The following is an 18,575-nucleotide window of genomic DNA, read 5'->3' on the forward strand; positions in this document are numbered from 1 at the left end:
ATTGTAAATAGTGTTGATATGAACACTGGGGTGCATGTACCTTTTTGAATCTGAGTTTTCATCTTTTCTGGATATATCCGCAGAAGTGGGATGACTAGATCATGTGGTAACTCTATTTTAGTTTTTTAAGGAACTCCATATTGTTCTCCATAGTGGCTGCACCAATTCACATTCCCACCGACAGTGTAGGAGCGTTCCCTTTTCTTCACAGCCATTCCAGCATTTATTATTTATAGACTTTCTGATGATGGCCACTCTGACCAGTGTGAGGTGATACCTCATTGTAGTTTTGATTTGCATTTCTCTAATAATTAGTGATGTTGAACATCTTTTCATGTGCCTGTTGGCCGTTTGTATGTTTTCCTTGGAGAAATGTCTATTTAGGTCTTCTGCCCATTTTTTTGATTGGGTTGTCTGGTTTTTCTGTTATTGAGTTGTATGAGCTGTTGGTATATCTTGGAAATTAATCCCTTGTCAGTCACATCATTTGTAAATATTTTCTCCCAATCCATAGGTTGTCTTTTCATTTTGTTGATGGTTTCCTTTGCTATGCAAAAGCTTATGTTTGATTAAGTCCCATTTGTTTATTTTTGCTTTTATTTCTATTGCCTTGGGAGACTGACCTAAGAAAACATTGCTACGATTTATAACAGGGAATGTTTTGCTTGTGTTCTCTTCTAAGAGTTTTATGGTGTCACATCTTATATTTAAGCCTTTGAGGCATTCTGAGTTTATTTTTGTGTATGGTATGAGGGAGTGTTCTAATTTCATTGATTTACATGCAGCTGTCCAGCTTTCCCAACCCCACTTGCTGAAGAGACTGTCTTTTCTCCACTGTATATTCTTGCCTCCTTTGTCAAAGCTCAATTGACCGTAGGTGTATGGCTTTACTTCTGGGCTATTTTGTTCCATTGATTGATATGTCTGTTTCTGGGCCAATACCACTCTGTTTTGATTACTATAGCTTTGTAGTATTGTCTGAAGTCTGGGAGGGTTACGCCTCCAGCTTTGTTCTTTTTCCTGAAGACTGCTTTGGCAGCAGATGCCATGATCTTATACAGAAAACTCTAAAAACCCCACCAAAAACTGTGAACTAATAAACAAACGCAGTAGTTGCAGGATATAAAAATCAATATACAAAAATCAATTGCATTTCTATGTACTAATAACAAACTATCAGAAAGAGAAATTAGGAAAACAATCCCATTTACAATTTCATCAAAAAACAAAATATGTAGCAAAAAATTTAACCAAGGAAGTGAAAGAACTGTATGGTGTAAACTATATGATGAACGAAACTGAAGAAGACACAAATAAATGGAAAGATATTCTGGGCTCATGGATTGGAAGAAATAATATTGCTAAAATGTCCATACTACCAAAAGCAATCTACAGATTCAATGCAATCCCTATCAAAGTTGCAACGGCATTTTTCACATAAATGGAACAAAAAAATCCTAAAATTTGCATGGAACCACAAAAGACCCTGAATAGGCAAAACAATCTTGAGAAAAAAAGAACAAAGCTGAAGGCATCATGCTTCCTGATCTCAAACTATATTATAAACCTAAAGTCACAAAACAGTATGGTATTGGCATAAAAACAGACACACAGATCAATGGAACAGAAGAGAAAGCCCAGAAATAAACCTATGCATAGGTGGTCAATTAATTCACAACAAAGGAGCCAAGAATATACAATGGGAAAAGGACAGTCTCCTCAATAAATGGTATTGTAAAAACTGGACAGCCACATACAAAAGAATGAAATTAGACCACTATCTCAAACCATACAAAAAAATCAACTCAAAATGGATTAGACTTGAACATAAGACCTGAAACCATAAAATTCCTACAAGAAAACATAGAAGGTAAGCTCCTTGACACTGACCTTGGCAATATTTTGGATTTGACATCAAAAGTGAAAGCAACAAAATAAAAAATTAACAAGTGGGACTGTATCAAACTAAGAAGTTCCTGTATAGCAAAAGAACCATCAACAAAATGAAAAGGCAACCTATGGAATGGGAGAAAATATTTGGAAATCATTTATCTGATAAGGGGACAATATCCAAATTATATAAAGAACTCATATAATTCTACAGAAAGAAAAAAACAAACAATCCAATTAAAGAATGAGCAGAGGATCTGAATAGACATTTTTCCAAAGATGATAATAAAAGTGGCCAACAGATATATGAAAAGGTGCTCATCATCATTAATCATCATGGAAATGCAAATCAAAACCACAATGAGATACAACCTCACATTTGCTACAATGGCTTTTATCTAAAAGACAAGAAATAACAAGTATTGGTGAGGATGTGGAAACCTGTGCTCTGTTGGTAAGAATGTAAATTGGTGCAGCCACTATGGAAAACAGTATGGCGATTCCTCAAAATTTTAAAACTAGAACTACCATATGATCCTGTAATTATATGCCTGTGTACTTGATCCTGTAATTATATGTGTGTATTTATCCAATGGAAAAGAAATCACAATCTTGAAAATATATCTGCATCCCCATGTTCATTCCAGCATTATTTACAATAGTCAAGACATGGAAACAACTTAAATGCCCACTGACAGATGAACGGATAAAGAAAACGTGGTATTCATATATACAATGGAATATTATCCAGCCATAAAAAAGAAGGAAATATTGCCTTCTGCAAAAATATGGATGGATCTTAAGGGCATTATGCTAAATGAAATAAGTTAGACATAGAAAGACAAATACTGTATGATCTCGCTTACATGTGAAATCTAAAAAAAAAAAAAGAACAGCAACAACAACTGATATTATAAATACAAAGATCAGGTTGATGGTTGCCAGAGGGGGAGAGAGGGGGTGGGTGAAGGTGGTCAAAAGGCACAAACTTCCAGTTAAAAGATAAATAAATCCTGGGAATGTAATGTACAGCATGGTGACTATAGTTAACAATACTGTATTGTATATTTGAAAGTTGTTAAGAGAATAAATCTTTTTTTTTAATAGTTATTTATTTGGCTGTGTCGGGTCTTAGTTGTGGCACACGGGATCCTTCATTATGGCATGTGGGTTCCTCGTTGTGGCACACAGGATTCTCTCTAGTTGTGGCGCGGGCTGTAGAGCGTGTGGGCTGTAGAGCATGGGGGCTCAGTAGTTGTGCCACATGGGCTTAGTTGCCCCGCGGCATGTGGGATCTTAGTTTCCCAACCAGGGATCAAACCCAGGTCCCCTGCACTGGAAGGCAGATAGTTAACCACTGGACCACCAGGGAAGTCCCAAGAATAAATCTTAACAGTTCTCATCGCAAAAAAAAAACTGTAACTATTTAAGGTGATGGATGTTAACTAAAGTTATTGTGGTAATCATTTTGTAATATATACATATATTAAATCATTATGTTATACACCTAAAACTAACACAACGTTATATGTCAATTATATCTCAATAAAACAGCAACAACATTCTTCAAAGGACTATAATAGAATCTAGAGTCCCAACATCATTATATTTGCAGAAGCCAGGATATAATAATAAAAAAATTACTTGACATATGAAGAACCAGGAACATGTGACCTATTCCCTAGAGAAAAGACAGAAACAAAACCAACCCAAAGATGAAACAGATGTTGGAATTAGCAGATAAAGATTTTCAAGCAGTTATTAAAACCATATTCAAGGATGTAAAGAAAAATAATACTTGCAATTTAAGAGAAGAAAAGAAATCTCAGTCAGTAATAATACGAGTAAAGAATCTTTTGAAAATTTTAGAACTGGGAATTCCCTGGTGGTCCACTGGTTAGGACTCTGTGCTCTCACTGCCAAGGGCCTGGGTTTGATCCCTGGTCAGGGAACTAAGATCCTGCATGCCATGCAGCATGGGCAAAAAAAAAAAAACAAAAAGAAAAAATTTTAGAACTGAAAAATACAATATCTGAATTTAAAACTTCACTAGATGCACTTAACATGGAAATGGAGATGACAGAGGCAGAATCACTGAGGTTGGAGGTATACCAACAGACATTATCTAATATGTAGAAAAGAGAAAATATCCAAATAAAATATTGACAAGTAAGATCTCCTGCTGGATATAAAGATTATATCCCTATAAGAATACAAAAAGAAAGAGCAAGAAGATCCTTTCTAATTATTAAAGGATAACCAATAATTGTGATAAAGAAACTAATGAAACTGTTTCAGGAAGAAAAATTGCCTCCATTGAGCTTGTCATCTATCATCTAGAACGTGAAGAAATAATTCTTCTCCAGATGTCAATAAACAAACAAACAAACAAAAAATACCACAGATTTTATTAAGGATGAATAGATGATAAGTTTTATCCTTGGGGATCTCTGAAGCTGACACAGGATTTCCATGGAAAGAGCAGAAAAGGTTTCCTCCGTTTGGTCACAAATAGGTATGCTTTTCATGAGGTAAACATTTGCAATCTGCTACATAATTCATTCATGTAACCACTTTTAAAAGCCACATATAATTAAAACTAAAAACTAAAATAAAACTTTACAAATGAGTAAACAAAATTTAAACAGGTTTTTTAAAGAAAAATCTCCTGAGACACTAAATTAACAGATAATATATACTGATATACATTTCTTCTGAGAGGTCTTGGAGGACCAGATCATAAAGACTTTTGCTGAAATACTTAGGCATAAAAACTAACTAAAACTATATATACAAGAAGAAAACTATAAAACTCTGAAGAGAGATATCAAAGCAGAACTAAATAAATAGAGATCCCATGTTCATAGATAAGAAGACTTAGTATTGTCAAGATGTCAGTTCATCCTAAATTAATCTATAGATTCAATGCAATCCTAATCAAAATCCTAGCAAGTTATTTTGTGGATATCAACAAAATGATCCTAAAGTTTATATGGAGAAGCAAAAGATCCAGAACAGACAACACAATATTAAAGGAGAAAAACAAAGGTGGAGGACTGATAACACCTGATTCCAAAACTTACTATAAAACTACAGTAATCAAGACAGTGTGGTATTAGTGAAAGAACAGACAAACAGATAAATGGAACAGAACAGAGAGCCTAGAAATAGGCCCCCATAAATATAATCAACTGATATTTGACAAAGGAGCAAAGGCAATACAATGGAGCAAAAAGTCTCTGAAAATATGGTGATGGAACAACTAGACATGCACATGCAAAAAAAATAAATCTAGACCTTACACCCTTCACTCAATGTAACTCAAAATGGATCACAGACTTAAATGTAAAACACAAAACTATAAAACTAGAAGACAACATGGGAGAAAATCTTGGTGACCTTGGGTATGGTAATGTCTTTTTAAATAGAACAACAAAGACATGATCCATGAAAGAAATGACTGATAAGGTGGATTTCATTAAAATTAAAAACTCTGCTCTGAGAAAGACAATACAAAGAGAATGAGAAAACAAGTCACAGACTGGGAGAAAACATTTGCAAAAGACACATTTAATAGAGGACTGTTATCCAAAATATACAATGAACTCATAAAATGCAACAGTAAGAAAACAAGTAACCCAATTAAAAAACGGACCAAAGATCTTAACAGACACCTCACCAAAGAGATATACAGATGGCAAGCATATGAAAAGATATTCCACATCATATGTTATCAGAGAACTGCGAATTAAAACAATGAAATACCATCACATACTTATAAGAATGGCCAAAATCCAAGACACTGACAACACCAAATGCTGACAAGGATGTGGAGGAACAGGAACTCTCATCCACTGCTGGTGCGAATGCAAAATGGTACAGATACTTTGGAAGACAGTGTGGTTCTTTCTTACAAAACTAAACTTACTCAATATAAAATCCAGCAATCACACTCCTTGGTATTTACCCAAAGGAGCTGAAAACATCTGTCCACACAAAAACCTGTACATGGATGTTTACAGCATCTTTATTCATAACTGTCAAAACTTGGAAGCAACCAAGATGTCCTTTAGTACGTGAATAGATAAACTGTAACACATTCAGACTACAAAATATTATTCAGCACTAAAACGAAATAAGCTATGAAGCCATGAAAAGACATGGAGGAACCTTAAATGGATATTATTAAGTAAAAGAAGCCAATCTGAGATGGCTACATACCATATGATTCCAACTAGACGATATTCAAGAAAAAGCAAAGCTATGGAAACAATAAAAACATCAGTGGTTGCTGGGGAGAGTCAGGGCAGAGATGCATAGTCAGAACACAGAGGACTTTTAGGACAGTGAAACTGCTCTGTATGAGATTATAATGATTGATATATGTCATTACACATTTGTCCAAACCCACAGAAAGTACAACATCAAGAGTGAACCCTAAGGTAAACTACGGAATTTGGGAGATTATGATGTGTCAATCAATATAGGTTTATCCTTAGTGAAAATGTACCATTCTGATGAGTGTTGTTGATAGAGGGAGGCAATCTATGTATGTGTCAGCACAGGGGGTATATGGGAAATCACTGCACCTTCCTCTCAATTTTATTATAAACCTAAAACTGCTCTAAAAAAAATAAAAAATTTTTTTTAAAAAAAGACAATCTGCTATCAGCTTTTCCCTTAAGTGTCCCCAAATAATGACAGCAAGGTAAGTCCCAGGAGGTAACAGAGGGAAATGTGTTCAGTACCAAATGAGAACTTACTCTGGGTTTTGCAATCTCCTTGATCTTTCTGATTTCCTTGTCAGACATGACATCGTGGTACCTGACGATATGTGGGCTGTCCCACTCATCCTCATCTTTGAAGGGGGTGATGACCAGCTGCGGTGTCCTATTGCCATAGTGGTACCTACAGAAAAGCCTCTTCCGCTTCTGTGGTGTCTGGGAAGCACAGAGCAACAAGCCCTGACCTAAGTCCCAGGCTCCTTTGCCTGCAGGTGCTAGCCTCACTCCTTAGGCCCACCTCCTCCCTCTCCCCTCAGAAAGGAAACAAAAGCCCTTTTCTTGGTCAGCATAAATGGAACACAAATCATTCAATGCTTTCTCTTTCAGGAACATCCCTTCTCACATCTATAAGCCCTTAGAGGTAAGTCACTCTTATACTGGACTTAAAAAACAGTGACAATTCACCTTACGTGGGTTTGGAAAAAACAGTCTTTTTCTTCCATCCAACTTCCCATAATGTCCAGGGGTGATCAGCTCACTCCCCTGATTGAACCCTTTAATGGTCCGTTCTCTGTAGCCTTGCTTCTCATGCTGTGGCCCATGGACCAGCAGCACCAGCATCAGTTGGGACATGGTTAGAAATACAGAAATCTCAGGTTCTACACCACTATTACTGAATCAGAGTCCGCATTTTAACAACATCCCAGGTGATTCCCATGCACGTTAAATTTTGAAAGACACTGTCTAACAAAGTAAAGTCCAAGATCTACTCATGATCCACCTGGCCCTCCATGATATGAGTCTGCCTATATTAAAATTCTGAACATTATAGCTTCTTTTCTCAAATTTCATGCTCCACTAATACAAAAAATGTTTGCTGTTTCCAAAATACAGAATAATTTTTCTCACTGTACACTTGTTCATGGTGTGATCTCAGAGTAAAACTTCTCTTACATTGTCCACATGGTAATCTAGTTGAGGAGTCTTTTACCCGTGAAGCCTATCGCTCTTTGTCCTAGAGTTAATAACCTTTTGTTGTGTGTTGCTACCAAATCTTGCACATACCACTACTGTATTAAAGTTACTTGTTTATATTTTAAATTTTCCTCTAATAAACTACACATTTCCATAACAGGGCCATATATTATTCATTTTTGCTTAATTTCTTCTGTTGGCACATAGTAAAAAATGATTGAATAAATAATATTCATAATGGTCTTAATGCCTAACACCTAATTAGCCATCAATTAAAATGTGTTCAATATAATTATAAGACTGAAAAAGACCCAGTGGTGCATTCAAGGGGCAGGTTCAAGGACTAGAATATCTTCTCAACCAAATCTGGCCTCCCAAAGCCCAGAGTCCCCAGTACTCATATTGCCAGGTGGTCTGAAGGTCTCCCAAGGACCCTAAGCAACCCTTACAACCCCAATGACTCCCTTTCCCATCTTGCGAGTTTGATACCCTCTCCACGGCAGAGGCTCTCATAGACCTCGTGGGTTTGCATATGATCCAGGGTATCCTGAGGGGGCATTGTTCAATGTCTCCTGCTTGCTCTCTGATGCCCCATTCCCAAGCTGTCCTGCCCTTTCTTCCTCTAACAACTTCACAAAGTACAGCAGATTCAGCCAGGCTTGTTCGTGAGAGGAATCTGGACAGAGGAAAGCAAACAGTTAATAATCAGGGAGATCATTCAGGGAAGCTCTGCAATTCTTCAAGATACGCTGATAAACCTGTATGGAATTAGAACACTGTCCAGAATTAGCATTGAGAGAGAAACAAAAACTGGGATGGAGAAAATCCACCCCACCGTGCCTCACTCACCAGTCCCAAGGGTGCTAGCACAGACAGGCAACCAGGGATCCTGCCTCACACTCACAACTCACTTTTGTGCTAAGCACATTTGCTTCCTAATGTGTTTTTATTACAATGTTATATACCATGTACTGACTATAGTTAGAATGTACACTAGAGTCCCAGATAACTTATATCTTCCCAGATAACTTCCACAAGTCTCATCATCTTATGGGCCCTCACAATATCCAAGAGAGAAGCATTTTGGTCCCCATTCCTCAGATATGAATATCAAGACACAGAATAGACAAGGAACCTGGACTTCCCTGGTGGTGCAGTGGTTAAGAATCCACCTGCAAACACAGGGGACACGGGTTCGAGCCCTGGTCCAGGAAGATCCCACATGCCGCGGAGCAACTAAGCCCGTGTGCCACGACTACTGAGCCTGCATTCTAGAGCCTGCAAGCTACAACTACTGAGCCCGCATGCCACAACTACTGAAGCCTGTGCACCCAGAGCCCGTGCTCCGCAACAAGAGAAGCCACTGCAATGAGAAGCCCGCGCACTGCAACAAAGAGTAGCCCCTGCTCGCCACAACTAGAGAAAGCCTGTGGGCAGCAACGAAGACCCAATGCCGCCAAAAATAAAAATAAATTTAAAAAAAAACCGCAAAAACAAGGAACCTAGGTCAAGACCATATAGAAAGAAAAGGGCAAATAAGAACTAGGGCCCAGATGTCTAACTCTAAGGCTCTTACCAAAATACTCAAAAAAATTTACAAAGCTTATCTCACATATCAGTCATGAAGGACACTCCCACGCTAGCCAGTCAATGAAAGAGCTCTGGCAATAATGTCAACACAAGAAAGATTTTCCTAACCTGAGTCAGGGCAGCAAAGCCTAAGAGTGTGAAATCTTACCAAGGTTATGAATATAAAACAGGTGTGTTAGGATAATGTAAATGCCCTTTTCAAAAGAAAACATATTACAGTCAAATTACATGTAGCCTTTTGGTCATCCTAGAGTGATTATGAATCCAGAATTGAAGTACCTTTCACTAAGCTCTCACAGTGCTGTGAACCTCTATCATGTTACTTTCTACAATCCATTGACTTCATCTGTTTACATGTCTAATCTACCACTACCATCCCCAATTATTCTTAAGGTATTCTGGGAATAGGCCACGCATATTTAACTTTTTTGCCTAGTACAGCATCTAGCATGTAACAGATCTCGATAAGTTTGCTGAATTTAGTAGCAATAAAATGGCTCTGTAATATCCCCATCTGTTGGTGTCTTTATGCCAGAACATCTCCCTGAAAAGAAAGGGAATACACCACCTGTCAAGGAGCTCCTTCCACTTTTTGGCAATTAAGTTTCTCCTCAAACAGAACCCAAGTATATCTGTCTGCATATTCTCATGTGTTCTAGGGCTAACTCTAAGGGCCACAGAGAACAAACATAATCAATTCCTCTAATTCTTTAGTTAATCCTTTCTTCCTCCAGTAATTCCAATTATTTGTTAAGATGCTGACACTGATTCCAATTTACGAGTTTTCCGACATGACCAAGCAATTCTCTGACAGCAGCTAGGTGTCCTACAATTTAACTCAATTCTGGCACTATCCACCTGGAGACAGTGTCAGATTCCACAGCTTGAGGGCTCAGTCCTACAAGACTGTCTCCTACCCCTCTCCCCACTTCAGTGGCCAATTGGTGCTTCTAACCTACTGTCTGTAGATTGGAGGCTCCAATGACCCTCTCTGTGGGTTCGATTAATTTGCTAGAGCAGCTCACAGAACTCAGAGAAACATTTTACTAACTAGATTGCCGGTTTATAATTTAGGAACAGCCAGATAAAAGATATGCATAAGGCAAAGTATGTGGCAAGAGGCATGGAGCTTCCACACTCTCTGGTCTTGCCACTCTCCCAGCATGTCCATGTGTTCACCAACCTGGAAGCTCTCTGAGCCCTGTCCTTTGGGTTGTTATGAAGGCTTCATCACATAGGCATGTTTGATTAAATCATTGGCCACTGGTGGTCAATTTAACCTCCAGCCCCTCTCCTCTTCCCTGAAGGTCAGGGAAGTTTCAACTTTCGAATCACAAGGCTGGGTCCCCTGGCAACTAGCTCTCATCCTTAGGTTACCTAGAAGTTTTCTAAAAGTCACCTCATTAACACAACAAAGAGACCTATATATCTCTCATCGCTTAGGAAATTCCAAGGGTTTTATGAGCTTTGTGCCAGGAACTGGGACAACCCAAATACACAGTTCTTACTGTAAGTCACAATATCACATTCATTCAATACAGATCAAACTAAGTGTTTAGCACTACAATGGAGCTTGAAAATGCAAAAATGGTAAAAAATCAGTCCTTGCTTTGAGAAATAAAATACTGCCTGCCATCAGTAAACAAAGGATGTTGCAGCCGTCAAGCCATCACATTACAGCCACCCCAAAGATGAGCCCTGAGGGAACTCAGGAAGGAAACAAAGAATGCCTGCCATCTACTAGTCATCAGACTGCAGCTACCCCTGAGGGTGCAGCATGAGAAAACTCAGGATAAGAAAACACAGGATACTGGCCCTAGACAGCTGAGGTGCATATCAAAAAAATGATTTCAGGGAGCCCAGACTCTTGCATCTTCCCATACACAGAAAAGCGCTAAATTCCTTAACTTGAGATACCTGGTTTTCTTTGATTAACAATAATCTTTTGACATTGCGACTACCTGCCCTTTGTTGCAAAAACTCCTATATATCCTGGCTCCCTCTTCTCCTCAGAACAGTTTTCTCAGCACTATCTGAGATGCTGTCTCCCGGGCTCGAAGTCCTAAGAATGTCTGCCGAATAAAACTAACTCTTAACTTTTAGGATGTGCATTTTTTTTCAGTCGACAGCTTATTGGGGGAAACAATTTAATAACGGCAATACAGATGTAAATGAACCATTAAAATAAAACATAATAAACTTCTATGGTGAAGGGAATCACAGGCTACTATGGAACAAATGGAACTTGTAGAGGGGAAGAGAATGTCAGAACAGATTTATCAGAACAGAGAATGCCTCAGTTGTGAGCCCTCTTACTTAAAGACAGATTATGTCTGAGGAATAAAATATTGCCTGCCAAAGGATGTCACAGTCATCAGTGGTTGCGGTCACCTCGGAAGGTGAAACAAGGAATGCTGACCATCTAGCAGCCATTAGACTGCAGCCACCCTCGATGGTGCAGCCTGAGGAAACTCAGGATGAGAAAACACAGGATACTGGCCCCAGATAGCTGAGGTGCATATCAAAGGAATGACTTCAGTGAGCCCAGACTCTTTCACCTTTCCATATGTAAAAAGCACTAAACTCCTTAACCTGAAATATCTAGTTTTCTTTTATTAACAGTAGCTTCTTGGGAATTCCCTGGCAGTCCGGTGGTTAGAACTTGGTGCTTTCACTGCCATGGGCCCAGGTTCAATACCTGGTCGGGGAACTAAGATCCCACAAGCCATGCGGCACAGCCAAAACAAAAAAACAAAAAACAAATAACCAGTAGCTTCTTGTTCCAACTACGTGGTGTCATTGCAAAAACTCCTATATACCCTGGCTTCTCCCCCTTCCTCTTTGAAACAGTTTTCTCAGCGTTTATCTGAGAGGCTGTCTCCCAGGCTTGAAGTCCTAAGAATGTCCACTGAATAAAACATATAACTCTCAACTTTTAGGTTGTGCGTTTATTTTTCAGTCGACATGTCCCAATGGAGTTTTTTCTTTTACCTCCTATAACTTACCTCTATCAAATTTATACATGCCTATATTTTAAATTCAAATACTTATTGAAAACTTAATTTAAAAAAATGGAACCACCTATTCCCACACCCCCTTTCCATTCCCATGTCCAAAGGTAGCCACTTTCTTCAGTTGTTTCCTTTCATATTTTATTGCTAAATTCATGCATCAGAAAATGATTACTTTATCATGAGACCTAAACTAGCATAGAGGGCCTGAGAAAACAAGAAGGCCCTAGCAACCATGTCTTCAAGAAGACAATGCATTTAACTGATTATGACCATACCAAAACACAAAGAAGTTTCCACTGTAACACAGACCTCCTTAGTGAATTTCCACTACTGTATCAAGATTAAGTTGTTCACTAGCTGTTCACCAATCTACTTCATGTTCCTGGAAAGAGAAACTTTACATTTTCCAACCTTCCTTGAAATGAGACTGGGGCCATGATAGCTCTGGCAACAGAATGTGGATAGAAGTGATGGATGCCACTTACAGTCCTGGCCTATAACATGTATCATGAAATCCCTCACATGGCTAGCATGAAGGGACTCCAAAATAGCAGAGTCATTTGGGAGTAGAAAAAAATCTGAATTGTTTTTTTTTTTTGGCCACGCCACACAGCTTGTAGGATCTTAGTTCCCCCACCAGGGATCGAACCCGGGCCCCCTGCAGTGGAAGTGCAGAGTCCTAACCGCTGGACTGCAAGGAAATTCCCTAGAAAAAAATCTAAATTCTTGAGTCAACATTTAGAGGAGCCATCTAACCTGCAGAGGACTTTTCATGGACGAAAACTAAAATTTTATCCCTTTGTGTCTTGAAGATTAGGGAGTTTATTTGTTACCATACATACTCTAGCCTTCCCTACCTACAACAACTGAGTCACAAGAACTCTGTGGAATATTCCACCCAAAGCCAGGGGAAGGGGGTCAGTTGGTAAGTGGGGTGAAGGAGCAAGCCGACACAGAGCAAATTACTTGCTTTCCTAGCTCCCAAGAGTCTTACCAAGAGAAAGCAGCTGATGGGTGAAGTCCACTGCCCTGGACAGGTCCCCAAGCTGGAAGCTGACATTACTAAGACAGTCCAGGACTTGGATCTGGGAGATAGTGCTGTGCTCTCCTGCAATCAGTTGCTTCAGTGCCTGTTGCATCCAAAGCATTGAGCTTGAGCGGTGAAAGTCGCTGATGCTGTGGGCTGTCTGGCCCAGCCTGAAGCAATCACCAACACTCAGGGTAGAATGATACTTGGTTCCTAGAAGCAAGAAGAACAATGATATTCCTGATAAAGGACACAAAGGGTGGTCATTGAGGTCAATAAAGAGATCATTCACCCACTCCATTCCCACTATCCAAATACACAGCCTTAAGTTGTTTCCTTTCATATTTTATCTCTGAGTACATGCTTCAGAAAATGATCAAATTATTTTTGGAACTATGTTTGGGAAGGTAAGGGGTTTAGTCCCATAGAAGACACTGAAATGAACGCCCACAGACCACCTTATTTGTGGGAATACAATTTTTTTAAAAGGGTAGGGTGGGATGGGGGGAATAAGTATGAATCAGGAGATCTGGGCAGGTTCTGATCTAAGATAATACAAGAATGAGGCACCAATAAAGGCTATATTTGATGAAGCAGGGTTTTGAAAGTTATCTGTCTATTATACCAAATCCACACAGGCATAACTGTTCAATTTCTCTTGCATTTCCTAAAATCAGATCTCAGCTTCCTAGAACATGAAGTCTTCCTGGTTTTCATCTCCTAGATTCCCATGAAAGGCCCAGGGTTCCCAGAACACCTCATAGCCACATGAGTGATATTCTAAAAGGCAAAAAGTAGCTTCTTCCTCCATATTTCTCAAGTCCTACAGGAAAAAATAACAAATTCTAAAGGCAAGAAAAGCAGCCCTAAAGCAAATGTTCACAAAGGGAACCCATGGATATTGCTTACCTGGCAGGGCTCCTTTGGAAAGATCCTTCAGATCCAGTTTGTATGTGCGCTGAAGAAGCAGCAGGGTCTTAGCAGCCCCAGTCATATCCTCCTCTGTAGGGAAAAACCTGCGCAATGATGTGAGCCTGGAGGTAAACCCTTCTACACACCAGAGAGGCAAAAAGCAAAGGAGAGAGAAAAAAAGATACACATGAAGTTAAAAGGAAATCAAGTAAAGAACAGACCAGAGCACACTATCAGACCTCAATGTAATCTACTTTACACAAAACTGAAATCATCTGGAAATAGTGGGAATAGGGGTGCTGGGGCAGTGACTTTCTACAACTATGCTCCAATACAGTAACTACTGACCACATGTGGCTATTAAAATGTAAATTTATTAAAATTAAATAAAATTAAAAATTCAGTCCCTCAGTCATACTAATTAAATTACATTTCAAATGTTCAGTAGCCAGATATGGCTAGTGACTACCATGTTGGATAGTGCAGATACAGAATATTTCCATCATCACAGAAGGTTTTATTGTACAGTGATGCTCTAAAACAACTCCTGGAATTGAAAAAAATTGATAAGATTCTGTCACAGACTTCTAGAATATCCTTAAAATAAGTCATTGGCAGTGTGCAAGGTAGCTTACTAATGCAAATGTAAATTGTTTCTAGAGGAACTCACTTTCAAGCAGATCTCAAAGAATTTCCATAGATAAAATTCCAAGGAAAGCAAATAGCTCTCAGTAGGGAAAAAAAAAAAGCAGAATCAATCTCATAAAAATTCAGATGTTAGAATCATATGATGTGGAATATGAAAAAATATATTTACTATATCTGAAGAAATGGAATAGGGACTTGAAATATGATAAAATTCCAAGAAGGTGCCAAACACTACCCAAAATGAAATATATAATAACTGAACTAAAAACTCAACAGATTGGGACTTCTGGTTTTGGCCATGATAAAGCAGCTTACAGTGAAGTAACTTTCCCACCAAAAGCAACTATAAAATATGAACAGAACCAATAAAACAATTATTTGAAGGCATTGGATAGAAATTAATGTAAACTGACTTGGAGGCGATATTCCTTAAGAGAAGGAAGATACTAGACGTAAGCTCCATATTCAACTTAAATTTTCCAAAAACCATTTAACTGTACACCTAAAATGGATGAATTTTATGGTATGCAAATAGTTCCTCAATAAAGCTGTTTAAAAAAATCAGAGTGTTTTTCTATAAGGAACTGAATAGCTCCATGGAAAAGACCAGATATACTGGCATTTTGATGCTTCCTAGAGTATGATCAGCTCCCTGCCCAACAGCTAAGCCAAATTCTACCAGAATAAACATTCTGCTCACATTTTCAGTATTTTCCAGAGGTTTTAAGTTTTCTCCCTCAACTTAACCGCTCTGATACCAATCGCCTCTGATATGAACAGATGATAAAAAAATTCACCAGGCATATTATGAAAGTCTCCAACATCAGAATCCATAATACAAAAATGGAGAAAAAAACGTTCCTGGATAAAACACATAATAATGGGAATAGATATAAATTTCCTTAAAACTATTAGATAACACTTAGAGATATTTAAGTTGATAGATAGTACAACAAAAACACAAATGTAAAATGCTATGTAAAAAGAACAATGATCATAAAAATAAAAAAGATTTTAGAAGTTCAAAATGACTGCAGAAAAATGAAATTCAAAGTAAAATTGCCAGTTCTAGGAAGTATAAAAAGTAGGCAAAGAAATGAAAAAATATGAGAAAAATAGGATCAATGCAGGAGATTCCCCCATCCAAGTAATGTAACTTCCAGAAAGGGAGACGAGAGAAAATACAAGGGAAGAAATTATCAGAAAGACAATACAATTTTCTAGTGCTAAAGAAAAACACAATCTCTTATATTGAATGCACTCACTAAGTGTCAATCTGAGAAAATGAAACTAACAAACAAAAATCTCTCAATATTCAAAATACCATTCTGAAATCTCAGCCCAAGGATAAAGATAAGACCTTGCAAGAGAGGGAAAAAAAATAGGTATTCTACAAAGAAGGGAGAATCAGACTGGTATCAGCCTGTCCATCACCCACACTGGACACCAGAACAACAAAAGTTCTGAGGCAAAATTCCTTGAATTTTGGCATGCTTGAAGTAGGGCTAAAGAATGAATAAGGTCTATTTGGAACAGGAAAATGAATGTCTCCAGAAAGATTTTTTTAAAAGAAACTCATAATAATTCATTATACTAGACTTAGAAAATCAAAATAAATAATATTCTGTCTTCTGCTTCAGCCCACAAATATTAAGTGCTACAAGACTTTTCCCTCTCACCACGAACAACTAGAAAACTGGACAAAATAAATCAAACTGGACAAAAAGCAGAGCAGAGAAGGACTGATCCCTAAAAGTGAAAGAGATAAGGAGAACCCTATGACAGCCCCATCTTTCTGCCTGGAGACAAATTCTTAACATCACTGTAGGAGGGGTAACCCAAACAGAGTTCAGTGATATACTTTAATTGAAGAGACATAGATCAGGGATTGGGGATGCCAAGGCAATAAGAAACTGCAGAACAGAGTACCAAAGAAGAGGGAACCATACACACACACAAAAGATCCTGAAATCTAAAAATGGGTCTCCTTTATTCTTTGGCTGAATACTATTCTGCACTTACATTAGGTGAAAATCCAAAAGCTAGACAAAGAAATAATGTAGAGGAAAGAATAATTATCAAGAAACTTAAATCCAAATAATTCTCATCATTTACACAAGGCAGGGAATCCATTTTGACTTTCCACCATCAAAATGGGGAAACTATGCTGAATATACAGGGCACTCACTAGAGATCCCACTAAAAACAGGTCTTGCAAGAGGAGTTAAGCCACAGAATACAGACAACTCTAGATTCACCATAACAGAAGTTAAAAGCAAGCTTCAAAGGGATAAAACTGAGCTGTAATTTAAATACTTGCTAGAATAAAATAAAACATTCTATGAAGAATATCACAAAATTCAAGGTAAAATTCACAATTCTGGCACCCAACAAAAATTACCAGACATATTGAGACAGGAAGTGGGCAGGGCACAACCTTTAAAAGAATTACATAGCCCGAGGACACAACATAAACTGATTAGAACCAAATAGGTACAAGTCAACTTCCACTAGGCCTTGAGCCTCAGTATACACTCATTGTAACACATCAGCAAGCTAAGTGACACACCCACAGGTGCCATGACAGTTCCAAGGCTGACCATAAAGGTCAAAAAGTGGGCGGTGGCCCAATTCCTGGAAATCCCTACCTCTTCCCCAAAATACCTGGAATACTCCTCCCACTCATTAGCCTATGAAATTACCCACCCCTATAAAAACTGACAACCCCATACCCTGGGGCCTCTCTCACCTTCCAAGATGGCCCACACTCTGTCTGTGGAGTATGTATGTCCCTGAATAAACCTTTCACTTTACTATGGCTCGCTCTTGAATTCTTTCCTGCAACAATGTGAAGAAAGCACATAATCAGGGAAAAATCAATCAGTAGAAATAGATCCAACAATGATAAATTATAAACTACTAAACAAGGACTTTAAAATAGTTACTATAAATATTATACGTACAAAGATATAAAGAAAAACTTGAATATAAGAAATATTATTTAAAAAGAACTAAGCGGAACTTCTAAAGATCAAAAATATGATATCTGAAGTAAAATTATCACTATGAGGGATTAGCAAAAGAAAAGATCAGTGAATGAGAAAACAGTGACAGAACAATCCAAATATAAAAAGAGAGATTTAAAAACAAACAAAAAACAATGAAAATATAGGAACAAAACCTCAGTGATCTGTGGGACAATATAAAGCAGGCTAATATATATGCAGTCAAATGCCCAGAAAGAGAAGAGAAAGAGTAGGAGAACTGAAAAAAAAAGTGTTTAAAGAGTTGACAGCTAAAATTTTTTTAAATGATAAAAACTATAGGGCTTCCCTGGTGGCGCAGTGGTTAAGAATCTGCCCGCCGATGCAGGGGACACGGATTTGGGCCCTGGTCCAGGAAGATCCCACGTGCCACAGAGCAACTAAGCCCGTGTGCCACAACTACTGAAGCCCATGCACCTAGAGCCTGTGCTCCGCAACAAGAGAAGCCACCACAATGAGAAGCCTGCGCACTGCAACGAAGAGTAGCCCCTGCTCTCCACAACTAGAGAAAGCCCGCACACAACAACGAAGACCCAACACAGCCAAAAATAAATAAGTTAATTAATTTAAAAAAAACAACTATAAATGCATAGATTTCAGAGGCTCAAGGAACCCAACTATAATAAACACATGCACAAGAACCAAAAAAAAAAACACTAAGGCACATCATAACCAAATTATTAAAAAAAACAGATATGAAGATGAAATCATTATGTCCAGAGGAACAAAGACAAAATTGTAACCGAGCAGG

At 38.2% G+C, this 18,575-nt stretch overlaps 2 protein-coding genes across 2 annotated transcripts in view; both read right to left on the minus strand.

Annotated features, from left to right (window-relative positions):
* The window catches only part of LOC309623693 (prolyl 4-hydroxylase subunit alpha-2-like), a 121,955-nt gene extending 113,919 nt beyond the window's left edge, over nt 1-8,036 (minus strand). Inside the window, exons 1-2 of the mRNA XM_082380793.1 lie at nt 7,080-8,036; nt 6,654-6,830 (exon numbers count right to left, since the gene is read on the minus strand). Coding sequence (XP_082236919.1) covers nt 6,654-6,830; nt 7,080-7,247 — 345 coding nt within the window. The 5' untranslated portion in view covers nt 7,248-8,036. The remainder of the gene's footprint in view (nt 1-6,653; nt 6,831-7,079) is intronic.
* A 2-nt stretch (nt 8,037-8,038) lies between these two features.
* Nucleotides 8,039-18,573, minus strand: LOC309623695 (prolyl 4-hydroxylase subunit alpha-2-like). The gene is made up of 4 exons (XM_082380794.1): nt 15,481-18,573; nt 14,130-14,270; nt 13,188-13,433; nt 8,039-8,265 (listed from the first exon to the last, which is right to left on the minus strand). Exons 2-4 carry the CDS (start codon nt 14,212-14,214, stop codon nt 8,099-8,101), a joined length of 498 nt encoding a protein of 165 aa, XP_082236920.1. The 5' UTR covers nt 14,215-14,270; nt 15,481-18,573; the 3' UTR covers nt 8,039-8,098.
* Between the last annotated feature and the right edge of the window lie 2 nt (nt 18,574-18,575).

This window comes from Balaenoptera borealis (genome assembly GCF_965194805.1).
Source record: "Balaenoptera borealis genome assembly, chromosome: 2".
NCBI classification, from domain to species: Eukaryota; Metazoa; Chordata; class Mammalia; order Artiodactyla; family Balaenopteridae; genus Balaenoptera; species Balaenoptera borealis.